The 23,684-nt window shown below is 45.8% G+C and overlaps 2 protein-coding genes across 4 annotated transcripts in view; one reads left to right on the top strand and one right to left on the bottom strand.

Moving 5' to 3' along the window:
* The window catches only part of LOC119170422 (ran GTPase-activating protein 1), a 41,931-nt gene extending 40,346 nt beyond the window's left edge, over window positions 1–1,585 (top strand). For both annotated transcript variants that reach the window (XM_037421577.2, XM_037421578.2), the window contains exon 15: window positions 586–1,585. In XM_037421577.2, the coding sequence (XP_037277474.2) occupies window positions 586–667 (82 nt within the window). In that variant the 3' untranslated portion in view covers window positions 668–1,585. The remainder of the gene's footprint in view (window positions 1–585) is intronic.
* Window positions 459–23,589, bottom strand: LOC119170423 (uncharacterized). Of its 2 annotated transcripts, none has more exons than XM_075875648.1 (5): window positions 23,443–23,589; window positions 9,930–10,357; window positions 7,058–7,454; window positions 1,635–1,799; window positions 459–745 (listed from the first exon to the last, which is right to left on the bottom strand). In XM_075875648.1, the coding sequence occupies exons 2-5, from the start codon at window positions 10,200–10,202 to the stop codon at window positions 720–722; spliced, it is 861 nt and encodes a 286-aa protein (XP_075731763.1). In that variant the 5' UTR covers window positions 10,203–10,357; window positions 23,443–23,589; the 3' UTR covers window positions 459–719. The 2 variants fall into 2 exon arrangements, with proteins under 2 accessions (XP_075731763.1, XP_037277478.2); XM_037421581.2 differs by lacking the exon at window positions 23,443–23,589 and adding an exon at window positions 22,024–22,898.
* Between the last annotated feature and the right edge of the window lie 95 nt (window positions 23,590–23,684).

The raw sequence follows: 23,684 nt of genomic DNA, 5'->3' as shown, positions 1-23,684 counted from the left end.
GTTGTCGTCTTTAGTAAGTGTCAGCGCTGGACATTTCCGCGCGCAACTTCTCTTGCCAGGAGAATGCTGAAGCCGAAGTAGAAATGCTTTGCAAGCTGCGCCCGAAATTGATTGACTCTCTGCAAGGCAAACGTGTGCAGACGCGCATCACCGATTACTTCAATTAATAACAGATGTGCTGTGATTTGTGAATGAATGTAAGTCTTCGGAAACTTCCCCCTCGACTGTTAGCTCAATGCACATGCGCCACTGCATGGAGAGCCCTCCATTTATTTAGCTTTCAATAATTCGAACTTCTTTGAATTTGAACAAATTTTTGGGCCCCTTCGAGTTCGAATTATCGAGGTTCGACTGTACCTATACCTCTCACCAACTACATAGTTTGATGGGGATAATGAAACTGATCCAAGGATTAGAAAATAACACTTCTCGTTGATGGCAGACAAAAATGTTAAAGGTTCTCTTTGGCTATGAGCTTTTATTGCATGTATAAAGCAGCTGCCATTTTTGGGCTGTATCTACTACATACAAAATATATGTTGAGTAATTAAAAACACTGCATAACAACTGTGTGCTCTTCTACAGGCCTGTGCAGCCAAACAGCTGCTTAGGAGGGTCTGCAGCCAAGACACGGCACCGGTTGATGCAGGTCTTGTACCAGCCATGACAAAGAACACTCGGTGCCACGGGAGACGTCTCACCATTGATCACCTCCATCATCAGACCCTGCTCAGCTTCACTCCCGCTGCAAAAAGCACATTGCGGATGATGGCCCATTTACGATATACAGATAGTGACATTGCGCATGTTTTCATTTTTATTCTCAGTGCATCTGCATTTTATATACGAGTAAATAGACACCTCTTAAGTAGAGCTGTACAAATAGCGAAATTGTGAGTGTGAATTGAATAGAATATTTTTTGAATATTTCTAGAATATCTTTTGAATACTTTGAAGCAAAATTGCAAAAAACAAATTCCCAAGCATACTCTTATGAGATAGCAAGATGAAGGTGTTTCATTTTGTTAGGTTGAAGAAGTGCTGACAGGGTGGTGTTATTAAGCAAAAGCCGAATTGTATTTTGTACATATGGTGCAGTCAAGGTGTTGCCGACAACACTTTATTTGTGAAAGGCAAAGATGATATTTTTTTTTGCAGCCTTTCTCTTTCAACTTCTGTGGAAGCCCAACTGATGTGGTGTACAAGGATGTCCTCCCTTCGATTTCGGGGTTCCAAATCTTCTTCGTAGACATCAATATATCAGATCATCTGATATATTGATCTTTGGCATCTGTTTTTTTTTAACTAGCCTGCCCAATTTCCTGTTCGAAACAGCATAATTGAGCCTTGCCCCAGCCAAATCTTTCATGTTAGAAGCAGCGTTTTTTTTAGTCAATACATTTGTAATCTTAGCAGAGCCTGAAAAGCAGCTTTACCGCAACGAGAGTGTGATGAGGTGAAGCATATTGAAAATCTGAGGGGCCACTTACAAACACTATTTGAAATTTTGAACATTCATACACCCGTACTCTTAAGGTTCCCCCATTGCAACATGATTAAATGTGAAGGCAACAGAATCAGTGAAGCGCCCGTACTTTTTACTTTGTGTTTAAAAGAGTGTTCTTGTCTCTTACCCTCATCATTGCTGTAGCAGTCCGTGCAGTGAAGCTTTGTGTTGCGAACACGTACGTCTGTCCCACACAGGCCATTGCCCAGCGGTGCTTGGCATACACAGCATCGAAAGCAGGCAAGATGGTACAGCAGCTGAAGGCTCTCTATAACCATGGCGGCACCGTGACCTGCAAATCAACCAAAAAATCCAAAGTCGGCTAAAAACTTCATGAGGAAATCGGCATTAGCTGCCTCTCCTTTTATTTGCTTTGATCTATGCTATCACTAAAGCTTTTCTAGGAGTTCTTGCAGTAAAACACTCTTCAGGCAGTGCTTTGAAACTCCCAGTGTATGAACAAAATTCCCCGTAAAAACAGAACCGTAGATGAGCTTTTATGAGGAAACTTTAGCTCAAAATTTCTCTATATTTTGACGCAGAAATACAGACGGATCTCGATAACTCGAATTCGAAAGGTCCCAAAAATTTGTTCGAATTAAAAGAAAGTCCGAATTAATGAAAGCTAAGTAAACGGAGGGCTCCCTATGCAGTGGCGCATGTGCATTGAGCTAACACACGAGAGGGTAGTTTCAGAAAAGTTGCATTTATTCACAAATCACAGGGCATTTGTCATTAATTGAAGTAATCGGTTATGCGCATCTGCACACGTTTGCCTTGCAACGAGTAATTCTGCCCGCAGCTTCCAAAGTAAGTCTACTTTAGCTTCGGCATCCTCCTGGCAAGAGAAGCTGCGTGCCGCAATGTCCAGCGCCGACACTCTCTATAGACAATTGCAACGACTGCATGTCCGCTACTACCCTCTGTGCCAAAGCCGCAGCGTGGCCAGCACGTGACGAGAAAGGAGCGCCTCCACGCAGAGAGAAGCAGATTGGCGTTTTTTTTTTTCTTTTGCTCTTGTCGCACGCGTCGTTGAAAGAAGTAGAGTTACGTAGCAGGGGTGGGAAAGGGAGAAGCGTGGCACCGGCGCGCGAAACAGACGATAGTTATAGCACGAGAACAAAACGATGACACAGAGACAAGAAAGACACGGGAGACACGAGCGCTAGTGTCTTTCATCTTAGTCTCATGTCTTAGCGCTCGTGTATTTCGTCTCCTTCTTGTCTTTGTGTCGTCGTTTTGTTCTCGCGCTATAACTATCATCATGCTATACCAACTAGCCTAAGCTGCCACACTTCTAAGTTACGTTACACAAAGCCACACTCCGCGACAGCTTTTTTTTTTTTTTCTCCTCTGTCAAAAAGGGTCATTACGTGGCTGGGGCGGAAAAGGGTTAAGCGTGGCACTGGCGTGTGGCAGATCAGCATTTGAGAGAGTGCAAACATTCCACCGCAGCCTTTTCTTTCCTTTGCGCGCAGCGATGAGGTGTCGGAGGTACTGCCGCGGGATTTGGGGGGGGGGGGGGGGGGGTGAGAGCATTTTCAGAGCGCGGTATGTTCGAATTAATTGTCGCAAGTGCTTGTGCATTTAAATTACCGGGCGTTTTCGCCCATTGGAATACACATAGCTTTGACGGGAGCTCATTGTGAGTTCAAATTGACAGGAAGTTCAAATTAAGTGTGTTCGAATTAATGAGATTCGACTGTATCATATTCTTAGTAACAGCGTTCTTTATACTTTTTATGGTCATAAAATGCCAGCTCGGTTTCATGTGGAGCCAGAGTCGCAGCTGAGCTTGAGAGGCCATGCGAACACTGCTTTCGCTGTGGTTGTGTGTGGGACAGCCTCAGTGTTACAGCTTTCCAAACTTCCGCAACTCTCGCCTTACTTTCAGGTCATGCCGCACAACATGCACAAATGAGTGCCTGAGTACATCATAAGTGTTGAAATAAGCTTCTGATTGAAAGGTAGCCATCAGAAATGTCCAGCTCGCAGTGGTTTCAGCATAAATAACAAAATTTTGGATTTAAAGTGCCACAGTAATCATTTGTTATAAGGTATGGCAAACTGTGAGACGAGTTTTCTTTTTACATGCGGAGCATTTATTAGTCGCACGATGTCGCGCATTGTGCGTCGGCGGCGATGTCCACGCCCTCACTGTGCATGCTCGCGCCTCGCATATCCTGCTGCATGCTTGCATCTCGTGCCAATTGTTTGCTCCCCCTCCACGCTCTCTCACCTCGCAAGGCTGACGCGGGCAGATCTTCTTGTAAACACCGACTGCTCGTGCTGCACAACCGTTCACTGGCCTACCCGTATATGTAGGTATTGGATTGCACATCAGCGTCCCACCACTGGTTGAAGGCAACGCTTCTCCCTCATTCAATAAATGAGAATAAGAAAGATGAAATAACAATTAGGCATTCCTATACGATACTCAATTATGCAAGATTCACGCGATACCCCCGCCACTCAGCGACGCATTTACTCGAGTTCCTCTCGTGGGAAATTGCAGGCATCATTTTCTTTTTCTTTTCTTTTTTCCTTTTTGTTAGCTAAGGTCTTTAACCAGGCTTGTGTGGATATTCCAGCGCTTCGAATATTTGAATGAAATACAGCAGTAGTTGAATTCACTTTTATTAGAATTTAAGTTACTGGAAATTTGGAAGTATTCTAAATGAACGAATCGATGTATATTAGTGTGCATGTAACCCCCTGTAAAGTTGGTTTCACTGCAGTAAGCGGGTGCCACACAATGATCACATCTTTTCAGAGAAAATTCACACTTCAGCTGTCTTAAAATTAATTATTTAGGAGCTCATGTGAAGAGCTAGAAATATTTCTATTCATTTCAAATATCATCGAGCCAATCACCTTAGGAGCACTATTTCAGTTGACGATGTAAAAATAATGGCATAATGTTGTTGAGCATTCTGGAAAGGCTCATTCAGTAATCATTTTTGTAGCAAATAAATGGAATAATGGTTGAATAAAATTTCACTTCATGAAATAACATTCTAAATTTACCTATGTGGTTATCAGCAGACATGGTAAGCAAATGCTGTGACGCACTATGCTAGAGACTCGCAGTCCCAACTGCATTTCCCTAAGATGACTTGAGCGATAAAGAAAGGTTCTTTTTCTTCACAACCGACTATACTGCTGGGGCTAACAATGCCATCTAGTTAGTCTCATAAAGCCAACCTCCTCCGGCACTCATCTATATTGCAACTACACCATATAAGAAACTTCGTTTTCCTTTTGCAGCGATGTCTTACGTGGCTAGGGCGCTCAGTCTATACTCCAAAATCCCCCTACAGTGTCCTCCAGGAAGCAGTGCATAAAGAAAAAAAACTTGCAGGGTACCTTATGCATATGCTAAGACGACTCGAAGGCGAGAGCCATTTTAATTTTGTTGCGATAGCAGTTACATAACTAATCACAGGCGTGTAAAAAATGTGCACACAGGACAAGGGAAGAGATAAAGGGGAATGCTTCAGCGCTCCCCTTTGTCTCTTCCCTTGTCCTGTGTCTCGCATTTTTTACGCACTATGTGATTAGTTATCTATTACCAACACGTCATACTCTTGTAGCAATTAAATAGAAATCCTCGACTGGTCTTTGCTGTCACCAGGGGCATAGGCAGAAATTTATTATTATTCTTAAAGGGGTTTACCTTGATCTGAAGGTACACCCGGGCAGGCAAATGGTCATTTTGCGCCATATATGCCATAAAAAGATTGGAGGGGAAGGGGGTCATCTTCCTGATGTCTCCCACTCTCCTGGCTACGCTACTGGCTGCGGTCATGTTTTCTGTAATGTCCCAATCGATAACATTCCTCCAATCATGTGTTTTACACGCGGGTAAAAGTGCGCAAGCGGAGGCGACGAATGTGGCTAAAGCAGAGATAAAAAGAACAGACTTGTCTCTTTTCCACAAAGGGTGGACATGATAGCATCAACCTGCGTACCAGGCTTGCCATCGATTGTTACTCAAGCAGAGGGTAACGCGCCGCCCGTCTTCAAGGAGCAGGAAGGAACTAGAAACTTACAAACATTGACTTCAAAGGTGTGATCGCTGCCGCGCCTGCCATTTCGGCAGGTGTTAAAGGTAGGAGGGTATACGGCTGGTATATCCTTTTACCTTGTACTCTCAACGCGAACCGACTGTGAAAAGAGGTTCGCTTTTTAGAGCGGCAATATAAGGGTATGAACTGAGCCTTGACCACAAGGCAGCCACACCATCGCCGCACTATTTTGGAGGCCCATTAATACGCGCCGTTCGTGCTGTACAGAATCGCACTTATCTAGAGCAGTGGAGTGTGTGCTTGTCGACACTTGTTGGCCGTGGCTATCTCTTGTTAGCTACAAGCTTCCATTGATGCTAACATTATAGCACAAGGGCCTAACATGCACTAAGACCATGTTTAGTATAATTACGGTGTCTCAGACACCGTAATAATGCTAAAGACGCTCCAAAATCCAACTCTGGTGAAATTTGGTGCAATTTTCATTGATATCATCAGGATGGCACAGTAAATCTGATTTGGCGCGTTGACGCAGGAGTGGAATCACTTCATGTGAAAAAAGCCAACGTCTTGGCATGTTTCGCTCTGCCTGATATTCTACATATTGGATGTTCTGTTCTAGCCTTTTTTGTTTGATGTGGCCTTAAAGGGGCCCTGCAATCCTTTTTGGGCATGGTCAGAAAACTCTGCCGATCAGTAGTAGAGGCTCCCGAGAACAGGCGAGCCAAATATTATAGCACAGCATATGGCCTGCACTGTAATTTACGTTAAATTGCCAAAGTCAGCTAAAAAATTGCTTTCTCCTCTCTCGTTAAGTGACGGAAGAATCTCAAAAATCACTTGTAGAAGGCCATCTATCGGCCATTGGCTGATTTGAACATGGTGTGTTCAGTCGTTACAAGGATCGCTGTGGGACGCCGCGACTTGTCCACGCATGCAAGCGCGATCGAAGAAAAAAAGAAGAGCTGTGTTCAAGGTCAGGAGGCGCGCATGATGTTTTTTTTGTTTTGTTTTTTTGCCCAAGCTATCCCCTTTTGCTTAGCTTCCAGTGCCTTTGTCGGGACGAGAGAAAAGAGAATGCTATTGCAGCGTGTGACAACTCTTTGTAACTTCGCTCCAACTAGACGAATTCTTAAGATATTTGCGCTGTTGAATTCGTGAGGCAATAAGCTCTTTTAGTGAATCCACTTTCTGGTTACTTGAAAAAGTGTTTTCAGGGCCCCTTTAAATTTTACTCTGCACTAATTTTAAAGGGTAGTGGTATTTGAAACAGTTCGGTGTAAAGGATAATTCAAAATATAGTTGGGCTTTACTTATAATGCGAGGCGAGGGACCAATGGACCCAAGTCCATAGCAGCTACAGACAGCAGGGCGAGTATAGTCCTTACAATCCGACTGCGGAACAAATCTATGTTCTTGACTATAGCCTTCAGTTGTATTGTTACAAAACGACATATCATCACTGGTTGCTCAAAGGTTAATGGAAGTCTCCAGTAATGAAGAGGGCTGGCTAAGAACTTGCCTAGAGGCTGGCTGCAGTGTGAGCAAAGTTTGCGGCCGCTGACTGACAACGTGGCCTCGGTTGGAGCACCTTGCCTGCCGTTGTCTTGCTCGCATGCCTCATTGGCATTGGGCAGGAACTCTTTCCTCCTCAGCTCTGCCATTGGTTTTGGAGGCACTGGCGGTTTGGGGCCTTTTGAAGATGGGCGGGCAGCCGGTATCGGACGGACTGCCTTATTGGGAGGTATAAACTCTTCCCGCGTGCTGTACTCTGACAGCAACTCTGTGCTAGTTGTCAGTGTTGGTTCTGGCTCCGATTCCTTCCGTCTGTCGTCGGGGAAAAGCTCCTTGGCGTCTTGCACTCTCTGAAAGGCCCTCTCCGATGCCTTCCTCCGTCTACTCTTCCACTCGTCGAGGTTCTGTAATATTGCATTGAAGGAATGCAATCAGTCTTACACATCAGGACTGCTGCACTCACTTTGATTGTGGGGACTAGGCTAAGCATTAAACACTCATTCTGCCGGCAATGAGAAATGAATTAAGGGGGCAGACTGGTCTTTAAGACCAAAAAGTGACAAAAAAATTAATTTTTTAAATTTTACATATTTGGTTTCTGAAAGTATTATTCTCTCTCTCTGCAAATTTTCACACACCAGGAAGTGGTAATTTTTTTTGTAATGTCATTCTAACTGTCCAGATTCTTGGTGCTGTTAACATGTAGAACCTGGAAAAAAAATGGGGAACCGACTTCGAGGCTTCTTTATAATTTGCCAGCACCTGTGTTAGAAGCTCTGCCACTAATTTGAGCATCTTTACGAGGATTGCAAAACATGCGCACCATGATTGTTGCTTTTTGAAAAAGCTGTGTGTTTCCAGTTTTTTTTTTCATTTTTTTTTCTCAAAAAAGGATATTTACGACTGTTCCAATTATGAGGCCTTATTATCTCTACAGCTAGGGCTGGTACAACAATAATTCTTTTTGCAATGGAAACCTGTATGTGTGTACAATAGAAGTATGAGAGCAGAATTTATGGCACAAGCCTTTTTAATTAATAGCTCATCAAAATTGTAACATAATTCCAACTGTGTTTGAAAACGGATAGTTCATTTTGCTGTAAAATAACCAAGAAAGGCCTAAAACAGAAAACTTGCATACTTTCAATAAATAGTCATTAGTCTATGTTGGCATATCTTAAATATCACTTTTAATTAAGCACGTTTTTTTCTACGGTGGCCTTAAACAATACAGGGTGAACTTAAGTTATCTCAGGAACAAGGTGAGTAATAGGAAAACTAATTAAATATTTGAATTCAGTGGAAATAACTGCATAATCTTGTGCAGTTTCATCAAGATCACTGAAGAAATAAATAAAAAAAAAGCCTAACACCAGTCTGTCCACTTAAAATATTCGTAAAAGTTGGGCTCGCTAGCACTGCTAATTGCTGTGCAGTGCTTTCACTGAACTTTAATTTGTGTATGGAAGGACTGGTAGATTAGTGGCAATGGGGGAGCCTTCTTCACTGCTGATCATTTCAAGTAACCTGCAATTCAAGGCAAACTGGTGTGTGCAAATAGAGGGAGGGACACACCAGTTTACCTTAAAATATGAACCATCTCGCCCAGCTACAAGTTTTACCGATTCAAGTAACTTGTAGCTTCACAATGCAGAACTTGTGTGAAATAATATTTTCTAATAATTTGGAACGGCTGACGAGGACCCACATTTTGTGACGATCACTTTTGGATATTTCATCAAAATGTCACTGCCACTGAGCTCTAATTGATTGGTTTAGAAAAGGCAGGCAAGGGCAAGTAGTTGCTACATGAACACAGCAGATCTTGTGTCACACAAAGTACAATAAGAGTATTAACAATTCCCGACATTTACCCCATGCCACAACTATTTCATAATTATATGGCACACCATAGTAGAGGGCTCCAGCTTTGTTTAGACGACCTAGAGTTCTTTAATGTGCACTTAAATCTGCACACATGGGTGCATTGTGCCCTCATAAAAATGCAGCTGCCATGGCTGGGAATTGAACCCACACCCTCAAGCTTAAAGGGACACTAAAGTAAACTATGAAGTCGACGTTGATTGTTGAAGTAGTGGTCCAGAAACCTCGTAGTGTTGCTTTTGTGCCAAGAAAGAGCCTATTTTAAAATAAAAACACGTTTTAGTGCTTAGCATCAGCTAAGCGCACTTCAAATTACCCGCCTCAAAAAGCGGACCAACCGGACTGTCTCACGTCACTGTTGCCATGCACAACGTTGCCTGGCTTTACTGCGCTAGTAACAGCAGTCTTAAAGCAGCGGAAGCCACAGCAGCAACAACAGCCATTGATGAATTTCCTGCCATTGGCTTCAAGATTGCAAACGTTTTTGTTTCAACTGTGCCCCACTAGATGGCTTCACCTGTCCCATATAACCACGCGAAAATTAAAATTTTTAACCACTCGTGCCATTCCCCATAGTAACGTCCGGCAATTATTTTTTCCATGTATCAAACAGAAACGAACAAGCGGCATTTTATTGCATCTCTTATGCGCAGAATGTTCTATATTTAGAGCAGTTAGATCGATTACTAGTGATTAATTGTAGGTGGTCCCTCTGATGTCATCGCGATCATTTTGAAAATGTCCTACTGCAGCGCTTGTGTTTTTGTGTATTTACTTTAATTTCTCAGCAAGTAGGGCACTGTTGTTGATGATGTTGTCATTTTAGATGTTGCCATACATTGAGCTTTCACTCTGACATGAATTGTTGTTTGACTGTAGTGTCTCTTTAACAGTGCCCCATCTTACGTACAAGCTACCATAACACGTGCAAAGCAACCCTGTTGCTGAAAGTGATTCTGTCGGATCAAAGCCAAAATTACACATTCGTCACTCACCGTTTGCCACTGTTCCTCCTGCTCGTCAAGCTTGGCCTGCACGTGGTTGCGCACACTACTCTCGTAGGCCTGAAGCTGCTCACGAGCCTGTTTGCCCAGGGGTGCCTGTCCAATCTTGATGAAGCGGAGCGGATCAGAGGCGCTGGGTGCAGGTGCTGTCCGAATTATGGGCACGGTGCGCACAGGCTGGGTTGTAGGGGCACTAGGTGGTACCCAACGTTGCTCCATGTACGTTTTGTCCAATGCAGCCGAGTAACGGTAGCCGCCTGCCATGGCAGCCGACGCTGTCAGTAAACATGCCCACGCTGTCAGTAAACAGTCGCTACACGAAGGGTGCTGGCGCACCTTCGGATCGGACTGTGCGAGTCGGAAGGAAGCAGCATTCGTAGAGGGCTCTCATGCAGTACTGGCTTCTTAGAAGGCAGACACTGTAAGTGACACAGGAACAGTTATTTTCTTTGTCATGAAAAAAAAAAAATAGAACACTTGTAACATGTACATAAAAGACACCTGCAAAGTGGAAGTTTTTATATTAGTGACATTGAAAAGAAGAAAAGAGTTAGGCTGCAGTAAACAGCAGCAGTGCAACATTACAAGATAAACTTTTACCATGCAAAAGGGCTTTGCGAACGAAAAAAAGGCTCAAGGACAAGAAACAAATGGTGATGCCACTAAAGTTGTAGCAACATCTTTCCGAAACATCAGAAATTTCGGCTGCACCTGCTAGAGCCCGATTTTTTTTCATCAGTAAAGTGAAGGTGAAACTACATTGTAATGAATGAAAGACGATTATGTTTTGGTAATTCTTGCTATGCTACAATCGCCTAAATATGAGAAAATGCTTTGGAACCGGTGAAACAATGCTGGTGTTTGGTAGTACAATGCAAGCAAAAAAGTTTCATACGCAAGTTCAACCTCTCTCTCTCCCTATATATATATATATATTGTTACGAGACAATGCCCCACTTAAACAGTGAGATAGGCGCTGAGGAAGACGAGGTGACTTGTGTGTGCGCGCGCTCTCTCTTGTTCGCCATCTTGGCTTGCGCGTTGGCGCTGTGTAAATATATTTTAAAACGCCTAGTTTCCCTTGTGCCTTCACGCAACATTTTGGTGGAAGGTGCTGGGTTACAACGCACGACGGAGTTACGCAGCGGACGCCTAGTCTCTGCTCCCAACATGTCCACCGGCAGCGACGCTTCCTCAACTGCTACGCCCACTGCATCAATGGCGCCGACCTCTCCTGTTTATCTCGTGGCCGCTCCACCCCGCGATCCCGGCAACTTTTCGGGAACGGACGGCGAGGACGTGGATGAGTGGCTTAAACTCTACGAACTCTTCAGCACAAATCACAGGTGGGACCCAACCTTAATGCTGGCAAACATCATCTTTTATTTACAAGGAACGGCCAAGGCGTGGTTTAATAACAATGTGGACGGTATCACAAGCTGGGACGTATGCAAGACCAAATTACGCGAGTTGTTTGGTCAATCTGCCGGCTGCAAGCAGGCCGCTAGGAAAGAACTTGGCACACGTGTTCAGACGTCCACGGAGTCCTACCTGGCGTATATTCAAGATGTGCTGACCCTTTGCCGTAAAGTTGACCGAACCATGGCTGAAGCCGACAAGGTAGCGCACGTGCTCAAGGGCATCGCAGACGATGCATTTAACCTCATTGTGTGCAAAGGCTGTTCCACCGTGCAAGATGTTATCTTGGAGTGCCAACAGTTTCAAGAGGCTAAAAGCCGTCGCATTGCTTACCACTTTACGCGCCTTCCCAACACTGCTGCGACGTCAACATGTGCGGATCTCCATGTACCGACCCTGCCCAATTCACACTCCAGTGACATCACGAGAATTGTACGCCGTGAAATCGAAGCCATCTCACCCGCCCCCTTGAGAGCACTGGCACCGAGTGATCCTCAGCCGACCATATCGTTAATACAGACCGTTGTTCGCCAGGAACTAGCCAACGCGGGTGTTCACACAGTCTGTTCTGTGCACCGTCCCGGCGCTGTCAGTTCGTCTACCCCGAGCCACCCACAGCAGTATCGCCGCCCTGCTCCACGTAATCGTGACCCAAATGCGTGGAGAACGCCTGATGACAGGCCGATTTGCTTCCGATGTGAACGAGTGGGACACATTTCCCGTCATTGCCGAAGCACGTGGACCTCACCGTATCGGGCAAACCCAAACTTCTCCAACCCCCATTCACCGGCCCACCTCTATGACCAGGAACCACCACGGCGTGAGGGCTCAGCTAATTACGACCCGACCACTACGACCACTGCCCAGTACAGTCGCTCACCTTCACCTCGACGTAGATTTTCCCGATCTCCACCACCACCTCGTTCCCCGTCCCCGTCCTCTGCCCGGCGGTTTTCTTCGGAAAACTAACGGCTGCAGCTCCTGGAGGTGACGCTGCTGATACGACTTGCTCTCCAATTCCTCTGTTGACGCTCCCGACCAATCAGAACTTGATCGACGTTGAAGTGGACGGTTTATCTGTTAAAGCCTTAGTAGACACTGGCGCCCATATTTCTGTGATGAGCCTGCACATTCGAGACCGCTTAAAGAAAGTACTTACTCCAGCCCCTTCACGCAGCGTTCGCGTTGCTGATGGTAGTACGGCTGCTGTTATTGGCGTCTGTACTGCACGCGTTACTATTGCCGGCCGTCAAACTTCAGTTCTCTTCACTGTTCTTTCTCACTGCACCAATGATGTGATCCTCGGTCTTGACTTTTTGTCCACTCATTCCGCTCTCATCGACTGTTCAGCCGGTACTGTGCAACTTGACCTACCGTGTCCGATTGATCCGCCCAGTCGACCGCAAGCCCGTATGTGCTCTGCTGAACATGTCCGTTTGTTACCGCAAACCGTGACCTGCATCACCGTTACGCCCTCGCCACCTGTATCCGATGGTGACTATGTGCTCGCGCCCATCACATCCCTTCTCTTGACCCACAGTGTTACCTTACCACACACTGTTATTCAGTTACGTGCAAACCACGCCTGCATTCCTGTGCTCAACTTTGCTCTGTGTCCGCAAGTGCTTCCGCGCGGAATCGCCCTCGCCATGCTGACTCCTTCTGAAGAATGCGTCATATCAGCTCTGTCTTCGAACGAGGCTCGACACTCCAGCTTCACACATGCTCGATCTTCGCAAGGAAGCCCGTCTCCTGATGTTAAAAAAATGATCGCGTCAGACCTTTTGCCGCATCAAGCTGACGAACTCCTTCGCGTTCTTGAGTCATACTGGGACGTATTTGACTTTTGTGATCGTCCACTAGGTCAAACCAGTGCGGTAAAGCACCGCATTGACACCGGCGATGCCTCCCCTGTCCATCGACGGCCATACCGCGTATCTTCGACCGAGCGTCACATAATTCAAGCAGAAGTCGACAACATGCTCGCCAAAGACATAATTGAACCATCATGTAGTCCATGGGCTTCCCCTGTTGTTCTTGTCAAAAAGAAGGACAACACTTGGCGATTCTGTGTTGACTACCGACATCTGAACAAGATCACTAAAAAAGACGTCTACCCGCTACCGCGCATAGACGACGCCCTAGATTGTCTTCACGGCGCTAAGTATTTTTCTTCTATTGATCTAAGAGCAGGTTACTGGCAAATTGCTGTCGATGACATGGACCGCGAGAAGACCGCTTTTGTCACCCCCGATGGTCTTTACCAATTTAAGGTCATGCCCTTCGGATTATGCAACGCTCCAGCCACCTTCGAGCGGATGATGGACTCTCTTTTGCGTGGGTTCAAATGGTCAATTTGTCTATGCTACCTTGACGACGTTATCGTCTTTTCCCCGACCTTTGAAACCCACCTCGACCGCGTTTCCTCAATACTGGCCGTATTTCGCAATGCCGGTCTCCAACTGAACTCGTCAAAGTGTCACTTCGGACGCCAGCAACTAACAATGTTGGGCCACCTTGTCGACTCCTCTGGTGTACGTCCTGATCCCGATAAAGTGCGAGCCGTGCGTAACTTCCCTGTTCCGGCCTGCACTAAAGAAGTACGCAGCTTTCTCGGTCTGTGCTCGTACTTTCGACGTTTTGTGAACAACTTTGCGGAAGTCGCCCGTCCTCTCACAGACTTATTGAGAAAAGATGTCTCATTCACATGGGGCGCTGCGCAGGCTACGGCGTTCTCTACACTTATTGAATCGCTAACAAAACCACCTGTTCTGGCCCATTTCGACGTTTCTGCCCCTACCGAAGTACACACAGATGCCAGCGGTTACGGAATCGGTGCTGTTTTGGTTCAGCATCAAAGCGGCTGCGCCCGCGTTATCGCCTATGCCAGCCGTCTCCTCTCGCAGGCGGAAAGGAACTACTCCATCACCGAAAGGGAATGCCTTGCTCTCGTTTGGGCAGTAGCAAAATTTCGGCCTTATTTACATGGTCGACATTTCACTGTCATAACCGATCACCACGCACTTTGCTGGCTCTCGTCCTTGAAGGACCCCACTGGGCGCCTTGGTCGATGGGCACTACGGCTTCAAGAGTATAACTACTCGGTGTCCTACAAATCTGGCCGTTTACACCATGACGCTGACTGCTTATCTCGGAATCCAGTGGACCCACCTGAAGCGTTCGATGAATCGCCATGTGTGCTGTCTCTCTCCGCTTTAAGCAACATCCGTGAGGAACAGCGCCGAGATCCTGCCTTGCGTAACATCATCGAGAAGCTTCATTCTGCGGCACCCGATCCTTCTACTCGATTGTTCGTGCTTAAGGATGACACATTGTACCGTTGCAACGTCCGCCCTGATGGACACGAACTGCTCCTTGTGGTACCTTCCCACCTACGTGCGAGCGTGATCGGCCAGCTTCATGACGCTCCCACTGCCGGTCACCTCGGACTGTCTCGGACGTATGACCGCGTACAGCGTCGATTTTACTGGCCCAGTCTTTATCGCTCGGTCCGCAGCTACGTCGCCTCATGCGATCAGTGTCAACGCCGCAAAAAACCTTCTATGAGTCCTGCCGGGTTCCTCCAACCACTTGACGTTCCCTTTGATCCCTTCTTCCGACTTGGTCTTGACCTCCTAGGCCCTTTCCCTGCATCCACTTTGGGGAACAAGTGGATAGCTGTCGCGACGGATCATACAACCCGGTACGCTATCACGCGGGCTTTGCCAACCAGCTGCGCCACAGACGTTGCCGATTTTCTCCTGCACGACGTCATACTTCACCATGGCGCCCCACGCCAACTCCTAACAGATCGTGGGCGCTATTTCCTTTCCCGAGTTATCGACGACCTGCTTCGCTCCTGCGAGACGAAACATAAATTTACGACAGCTTACCACCCGCAAACTAACGGACTCACTGAACGATTCAACCGGACTTTAACTGATATGCTCGCTATGTACGTATCGTCCGACCACCAGGACTGGGACGTTGCATTGCCCTTCGTTACGTTTGCCTATAATTCTTCACGCCATGATGCAGCTGGTTTTTCACCTTTCTACCTGGTGTTTGGCCGTCATCCAACTTTACCTTTCGACACCATCTTTCCGACAGCCGTCGACTTTACGACTGAATACACCCGTGATGCTATCACCAGGGCTCGCAAAGCACGAGAAGTTGCTCGTCAGCGCCTTTTAGCATCGCAAGATCACCAGCGGCATCGTTACGACTCACATCACCGCCAAATTTCCTTTACACCAGGTTCTCTTGTGCTATTGTGGACTCCGACTAGACGCGTCGGACTTTCTGAAAAACTGCTTTCCCGGTACTCGGGACCCTACCGCGTATTGCGCCAGGTGACAGATGTGACATACGAGATAGCCCCGCTCGAGTCTTCCTCCGCCTCCGCTTCGCTGTCTACAGACATTGTCCACGTATCCCGCCTTAAGCTTTACCACTCGGCAACACAATAGAAAGCACCGAGACGGTGCTTCAGCACCCGGGGGTTATGTTACGAGACAATGCCCCACTTAAACAGTGAGATAGGCGCTGAGGAAGACGAGGTGACTTGTGTGTGCGCGCGCTCTCTCTTGTTCGCCATCTTGGCTTGCGCGTTGGCGCTGTGTAAATATATTTTAAAACGCCTAGTTTCCCTTGTGCCTTCACGCAACAATATATATATATATATATATATATATATATATATATATATATATATATATATATATATATATATATTGTCAAGACGAAGAAACACGCTCGGTCCTTCTCCTCTGTAGGTCCTCCTCTGCAGTCCCCTCTGCAGGTCGTGAACTCTACATCGGTATTAGACCCGGGAATACCACTACCAGACCTTCCTCAGGAGATACTGCCCTCGCGCTCGTTGTCGTTTGAGGACATGGAGGCGCTCACATCTATCGTACCAGACACAACTGAACCCCACCAGACCATGATCGTCGGAAACAAAATGCACTCGTTACCGCTTCACAAAGCAGGCCTTTCCGAGGATGCGAACAAGATCAGCCGTAACCTGACACAGCCATGTTTGCAGACGACTCATACGTTCATTTTCGAAGACGTACATACGCTCAGCCGCGCAGACACTTGGCTCCCAAGAGATGTTTCCTTCAAAAAAATCCAGACACCTAGCCAGGCTGAGGCCACTACCATTGAGAACTTGTCGAGGACCAGCCCACGTGCTGTTCTCTCCCAGCACACCAAGTCTGCACGCGACAATTCGCCAGAAGCCACCAGCTGGACAACTTCAGAGAGTTCTGCTGTGTTATTGATGCCTAACCATGAGCTGCGTCGCAACTCATTTCGAGAAATAGCACAAACATCCACACAGCTGCCTCACAGAGCGTCCCACTGCAGTTCAGTCCACCAACGGCGGTGGGACAAACACAAGCATTTCCAGGTTACTCTGCGACTTTGCCGTAACAGTCAGGGTTGTCCGCCTCAGCGGTATTCCACGAGTTGTCAGGAAACGTTGTACCATGGACGAGTTCAACCGCAGCGATAAAGCCATTTCCGCGCACCTGAGTACACACTGACAGATCTTCAAGCAGAGGCGCACTGTGGCGTTGACCGACCGGCTCGAGGCAGCCAGTGTCGTCCACCAGAGACGCTTCCCCCAGACCGTCAATCCATGTTGCATTGTGGTTCGGGACGACCACCCCTATGCAGTGAAGCCCACCCAGCAGAAACTTTGCTGCCAGCTCCGCGCGCGCGCAGTCATGGACTAGTGTCAAGACGAAGAAACACGCTGGGGCTCGGGCGTGTGGGCAACTAAGGGAAGGTAGAGGAAGACGAAGTACAGAATAAGAACAGCTGGCCCAGGATCGGGTGTTGTCTCTTGTTCTATGTCTAGTACATGACAATATATATAGCATCTTTATTTGCAATATTAATAAAAAAGTTCTGAAGAAAGATTACTTTATCAGTCTACACTGCCACTATGCTTTTCATCGGTGTCCTTTTTAAAAAATTTCACACAAAAAAATTATTACAATGAATATTTGAAAAATTAATCATCTTGATCTACCTTACAGCAGTCATCTTTGCTATAGTTTACAAACTGTTTACTTTGCTCCCTCAGGGAAAATACACGTGTCGCAGTGAGGGAGGACATACAGAGTACTTCATCTTGTAGCAGAGGTCACAAGCACGTCTCTAACAAAGTGTTTGCTGTCATCTCTGGCTTATCTGATATGGGAGTGAGAACAGGAGCAGGCAAAAGAAGGCACATGTACACATCATAGCCAAGAAAGGGAGATTGATAACTCTGGTAAGTAGAGAGGTAACGGCATGAAAGCTGAACACATCACAATTTGTAATGCAGATGACAAAAGAGTATTATGGGAAGAAAAGACAAGGCGTCAAATGAAGGAAGAGGCAGAAGTGAAGGAGGTAATTACACAGAAAAATGGTAAACAAAAGGGCCATGCACAGAACGCACAGCACAGTCTCAGCGAAAACTGAAAGAATGGCCTTTCAGAGCCTTTTCTAAACACTCTTTGGGTAACTGCTTCGAGCACACTTGCAATGTACCCAATACACCATTAACCATCATAACTTTTGTGTAGTAGGAAGGAAATCACTATTCCACCCTTCGTCATTCTTTGGAGAAGCGTGGTACCAGTTACGCACTTTTTTTGATGCTGTGCTTTGATGCAATTTTTTTATGTTGTCGCTGATACGAAGAATTATGCTTAAAGCTTTTGTAATGAGTTGGAGCATTCGGCGACCCACTTATTACATAGTTCACACACTGTGTGACGTCTGGTTGTTCCTTTGCTGTTCTAAAATGCTTTATTGCTCATATTAAAGCAACTCCTTTTTCAACCTCAAGCCTGCCTAAGGCGAGTTTGCAAGGAAGATTCAAGCTCTGACATTTGGCTATGACGTAGAATACTGGGCTGACACACAATGGACCCAGGTTCATATCCCATTGTGTTCTCGATGTTTTTTTTTTGTTTACTTAGTTATTCTCTTATTTTGCATGATAGTGGTTACCGGCACTGGCGGTGGCGGACAACTACACCGCATGCGACCCTTGTGGTGTTCTCATAACAGCTTTTGCTGTAAAAAGGCCAGGGAGAATATTCTTGTGTCTGTGGATGCAATGGTGCATGCTGGCTGCAATATGCATTACTGTAGAGGGTAAAATATTTTTTAATTATTATAGTTTCATTTATGTTTAGAGTGATTAGATTTATAAATAAGTATTTCACCTAAGTGCAGGTATTCAGTCTACTGCTGACTGGCTGTCCTGTCTTATTCAGCTGAAACAACTCACTGACAGATTACCTATACTATAAAAATATACTCGTTCACATGCCCAGTGAGAAAAAATAAATAAATAAAGGATCTCAAGCTATAAAGAACCAAATGAAGGAGGCTTTTTACATTATGAGAAGAGCCACAATAATTTATTTAGCCTAATGAAAACATAACTGCACAGGTTTTACAAGTCAAGCAGAAACAGATTGCTTTTTCCTTTATTTTTTTTACTTATGCAGCAAGTAGCTTCTGGACTTGGGAATGCTCTTCTGTTGAACTCGCTGTTTTGTGTAATGGAACATTATATCTAAAGAACAATAGAAATAGTTGCGTGCACAGCCACATTCTGGATGTACGTACATCCAATAAACATCCAATAATAGTACATGAACATTTTCGTATTTCAACCTCACCACAATGTGGCTGCTGTGGCTCAGAATCAAGGCTGTAGGCTGGTGGCGAGCTACTAAGTTTTTCTATAGCCGCCAACTTCACATCAGCATGTACCGATTTATTTCAGATACTTTCCAGGCCTTTAGTCACCTTTGTAAGCCTGCTAAGGGGACTGAATCAATAATACTTTGCAGCTAGCAAAGTTCCCATTGGTTTTAGCTGGTGCAGGTGATTGCAGTAATTGCTGCAGATTCCTCTTAGTGGTCACTACTTGTCATGATGTTAGAGTGTTATCATAGGTGCATATCACCAGCACTACAGTTGACCATTAATTCGTCTTCAGCAACAATCCAATTCTCCCTTTCTACAGTGAGCAAAAGTAAGCAGAATGAGTGAAGGCAGACCTAACAGACAACAGAGTTAAAAAACTGCGCAAGCGCACGGGAAAGAAGGAGAACCAGACTTTAAGCTGCTCCTGTTTTTACTTTTTTAACAGACGAATGAGCATGCTTACTTGAAGGGCACATGGACTAAACTCCATCTGGTGACATGCCTTCAAAGACATTTCCTGCCTTCCTGTTGTAACTACCGCTTTTGCCTGCCTTATCTCCTGCCTCTTGTTGGAAGGTGTGCTAATTTCTGTTTGTGTATTTAGTCCTTGTCACAGTTCATGACATTTCACTTAAGCCAAAGATACAAGAGTTCTCTGCAGGACTTCCTGCTTGTTATCCTTCTTTCAAGGACAACCACAAAACACATCATAGTTTCCGGACATCTCTTAAACAAGCCTTTTGTGCTTTCCAATCAAAAACACTGTTGTCTTCACAGAGACATGAACACTACTGCTGAAACATCAGTGGCAGGGTCTTATGGCTGCTGAATGAGTACAGTAACGTGTTGGCTGCAGCCCCCATTCATCAATTATTCCGAAGGTAATCTCCTTACTGCCTTCGTTCACTCGACTAAAAAGGAACATGCCACTGTACGACAATATTGATAGTAAGCATTACACCACTGCCATTGATTCCGCAACCCTGAACATTTTATCTCTATTTGTCGACCTTGTTTTATAGCTGCACCAGAAAAACAAGCATGATACACTTAGTTTTCAAAGCTGTTTCTCAATTGTTAGATATGTGCCATCGACTGTTTGTCTTTTCTAGAAAGGGTCCCACACACGTTGAAATGTTGCGTGCAACGAATGTTTCTGGTTGAAAACGCTACCCACTTTGTAATTACACTTTTTAATAATTCCATTGTTTGCTTCTCGGCACTGCAGACCTCTTTAACTAAAAATCGCAGCAGTTGTGGTTGATAGGAAGATGATGTGGTAGCTGCACATGCTAAGGTTCGTCTCTCATGCATGCATTCATCATAAGAGCAATGCCTATGTTTTTTTTTTCATATCCTAGTCCAAGGAAACTTTGCATGTATAAACGCCGGTGGCGAAAATTACAGCAGCAACTAACAATGCCACCTGTAACCATATTTTTCAGGGATTAATATTTTTTTACTGATTAGACACTGTTACGTTATTGCTGGGCTTAGGAGCCACTCAGCATTGTGTCTCTTTAGCCAATAAGTTTGAAACGAACTCGACTAAACTAAACATAATTGGAGCAGTACCAATACTTGAAGTTTATCAGAGAATGCTGCCAAACTTGTTCTGGTGCAGAAGCAGCATCGTTAAGCTATGCTTTGTAGCAACAGAAGAGCCTATTTTTGGGGCCACACCTTTCTTGTATATCAACTCACTGACACAGGCAAGTTGACGTGTGTCAATATTACAGAAAGTGCAGCAAATAGTATATTTCGGAACAGTCAACAATTATGAAGAGCGCAGTTAATTTGTGAAACAATTTTGCGTTTTAGCCATTCCTGTTCTGTCGTAACGTACAAACCTGACTAGCATACGAATCAAAAGAGCTTTGCTTTGGTACGTTTAGGTCCTTTCTGTATGCCAACGCCCAAAACATTTGGCTATGTGGAAGTACTCCTAAGCGACATTTATTCTACATCAGGCTATTTTTTTCCCTCCTACCATCTCATGTTGCCCACTTCATTGCCACTATTATCGCATAGACATGCTATTCCAGATTTATTTACTCAGCATGCGTCAGCAAGCACATATAGACCTACGCTATTCGTGGTCCAGTCTTCATTTTGGAGTCAATTATTATTATCTTCATGCCATCACATACCTCTTCAGGCCTCTAGACAACCAACTGATGCATGCCACGGAGGAACGCTTACATATAAGGCTCGAATTTTTTTGAAAATTTATAATAAATCATAGTACATGCCGTATTGCCATCCACCATCCTGTTTGCAGAAAGCTCACAAGGTGTACTAGCGAATCTGTGTGGATTCGCTAGGTTTGTATTGCGGCACAGCACAAACAGTCTAGCGGCGCACATCTTCTGCTTGGGCTTGATCAAAGCCGTATGTAGGTTAATAGGAAGTGTTAATCGCGCCACATCGAAAGCGAACACAGACAATCCGGTTCCCTGCAATTACAGAACGCGGAAGTAAACACGCACGTTTCATCCTATTGTTCGCTGGCCAGTCTTGGTCGCGATGTTTCACCCAAGTATCCACAACAGCCTTGGTCGAGTAAACTTGTTTCTGCACATCGTCGAGAACGTGTTATAGAAAACCGGCCAGTAAGCGATGCCGTGACCTTTACACTCGCAGAAGACACGGAAGTTCGCCCGCCGGTCCGTTTCACACTTCTGAACCCTCTTTTCTCGCTATTCGCAGCGTTGCTGGTGGTAAACTTTAGTGACATGAGATACATACAGAGCGTCAACGTAACTAAATGCGAAAGAGCAGCGACGTACCAGCGCGAACGTCGGTTCCCAAGCATGACCCGCTTTCCAGAAGCTAGCGTAACCTTTCGCACATTCCCACGCTCCTTGGAGCAAAAACGAGATCGTTGGTATGAATTCACAGCTTTATAACTTAAGGCAAAGAGTATTTTTCGAGCCGCACTCACCTTCACCAACGCCCCAAAGTCATCCAGTCGTTTGCTTCGCGCAGAACCGACGGTGTTGTCGCGTTTCCGTGGGTCATCTACCCTTGGGACACCCGATATAGGCGCACCACCAAGCAGCCTCGGTGCCTCCTTTTCCGTCACTATATTGTTCTTGGCGAGCCGTCACAAACGGCACTTTCAACTCACGGGGCACAGCACTCGGTTGTACCGACTGTAGGAAAACATTACAAACCGCGCTCATCCTATCAAAGAATCGCGACTGAGCCCATTCGGCGACTTCTTTCGTGGCATTTTATTATGTTCCGCGTACGAAACCGGCCCACCCTCCCCCTACTCTCCGCCGGCGCGTTATGGGAGGCCTCGGGCTCCCTAGGCTCTCGACTCCGTCGTTTCTCTCGCTCGTGGCGGTGCGCCGGTTGTCTTGCTTTTGCCTGTTTTCGCTTGCTCGACTCGCACGTACTACAACTTATCGGGACTTGACAGCGCGCCGAAAAAGTGAAACGATTAGCCCCGCGGTGTCAAAATACGCGAGGAAGGTGTGAGAAGAAGTGGTTGCGGCTGGTGTCGTTCGATTTTGTTTTTATCGCTTCGTAAACGCCAAGAAACCTGTTCTTCGCTGCTCAACCATTTAATTAAAGGCCGCGGCAAACAACCTTCCTGGAGCCCCTGGCGTTCGGCCTAATTTTGTTGGACAGCGACGAACAGTTACACTTTTTTAGAGGTGCGCCGAATCGAAACAAACAAAACACGCGGGCAAATAAACGACAACGCAAAGCTCACGCGAAACTATGGCAACGCCGCGCTGCAGTGCGGTTGCGCGACCAGGCACGACACGGGGCAAATGCAACCCAAGTTGCAACTTGCTGGCCAATATTTGGGAGGCTGTTAAACTATGCATTATATTAATTGTCACTGGCAGTATATACCCCGTAACAATGTTAACAAGTCATCATAATTCCAATTCCTCCATGCAAGTCTTGCATTCATGCCATAGAGTTATGCTAAAAACAATGATAGAGTGTACTAGAAATAATGTCGGAAGCACGAAAAAGAGATTTTTCCGGCTTGCGGAAGTATTACGAGCAGCAGATCTGATATCCGCCCGTTGTTATCACGAAGAGAAACCAAACATGGGTGTAGGAAATAGACATGAAAATTATACAAGGTGTGTATGCCGTGCTAGAGAACACCTGACAATGCGTTCCAATGTCAGAAAAAATCTGCCACTTGGTACTGTTGTACTTTAATTTAGCGCAAGGCGACATAGATGACTTGACGGTTCGGCTAGTTCAGCGTCGCGCTTCCACAAACGGGTGTTTGCACTAATGACAGCTAGTTGTTTATCGAAAAAAAAACAAAAAAAAAAACATTGCTGATATAGGAGCACAGAGGACCGCACAGAGAACCCGGAGAACTGACCGGTCTCACTCTCCTGGCCTGTCGATGATGGAACCAATGAAACTTTGAAACAAAACACCAGCGCGAGCCGCACAAGTAGGTTTAACGGGGGAAGCTGTACAGTGAATTCAACACAGCTATCGCAAGCGAAACATGGCGAAAACGGCTGCGACAAGCACTGGAAACTATTGCCAACCAGATAATGGGCCAAGCGAAGTTACTATTCAGTCTGCCGTAAAACTGTATTATCAATACTCGGCGTG

The sequence above is a fragment of the Rhipicephalus microplus genome, chromosome 2 (genome assembly GCF_043290135.1).
Source record: "Rhipicephalus microplus isolate Deutch F79 chromosome 2, USDA_Rmic, whole genome shotgun sequence".
NCBI classification, from domain to species: Eukaryota; Metazoa; Arthropoda; class Arachnida; order Ixodida; family Ixodidae; genus Rhipicephalus; species Rhipicephalus microplus.
The sequence above is the reverse complement of the archived record's forward strand: the minus strand, read 5'-3'. Positions and strand labels throughout refer to the sequence as shown.

Bases quoted from the DNA above. Each gene is read 5' to 3' on its own strand.
- LOC119170423 (XM_075875648.1), bottom strand. From the start codon at position 10,202: ATGGCAGGCGGCTACCGTTACTCGGCTGCATTGGACAAAACGTACATG. The intron at 1,800-7,057 runs GCAAGTTCTTAG...GTTGATTTGCAG, and splicing joins ACACTGCAGCCAGCCTCTAG to GTCACGGTGCCGCCATGGTT. The intron at 746-1,634 runs GTAAGAGACAAG...TGCTTTTTGCAG, and splicing joins CTGCTACAGCAATGATGAGG to CGGGAGTGAAGCTGAGCAGG.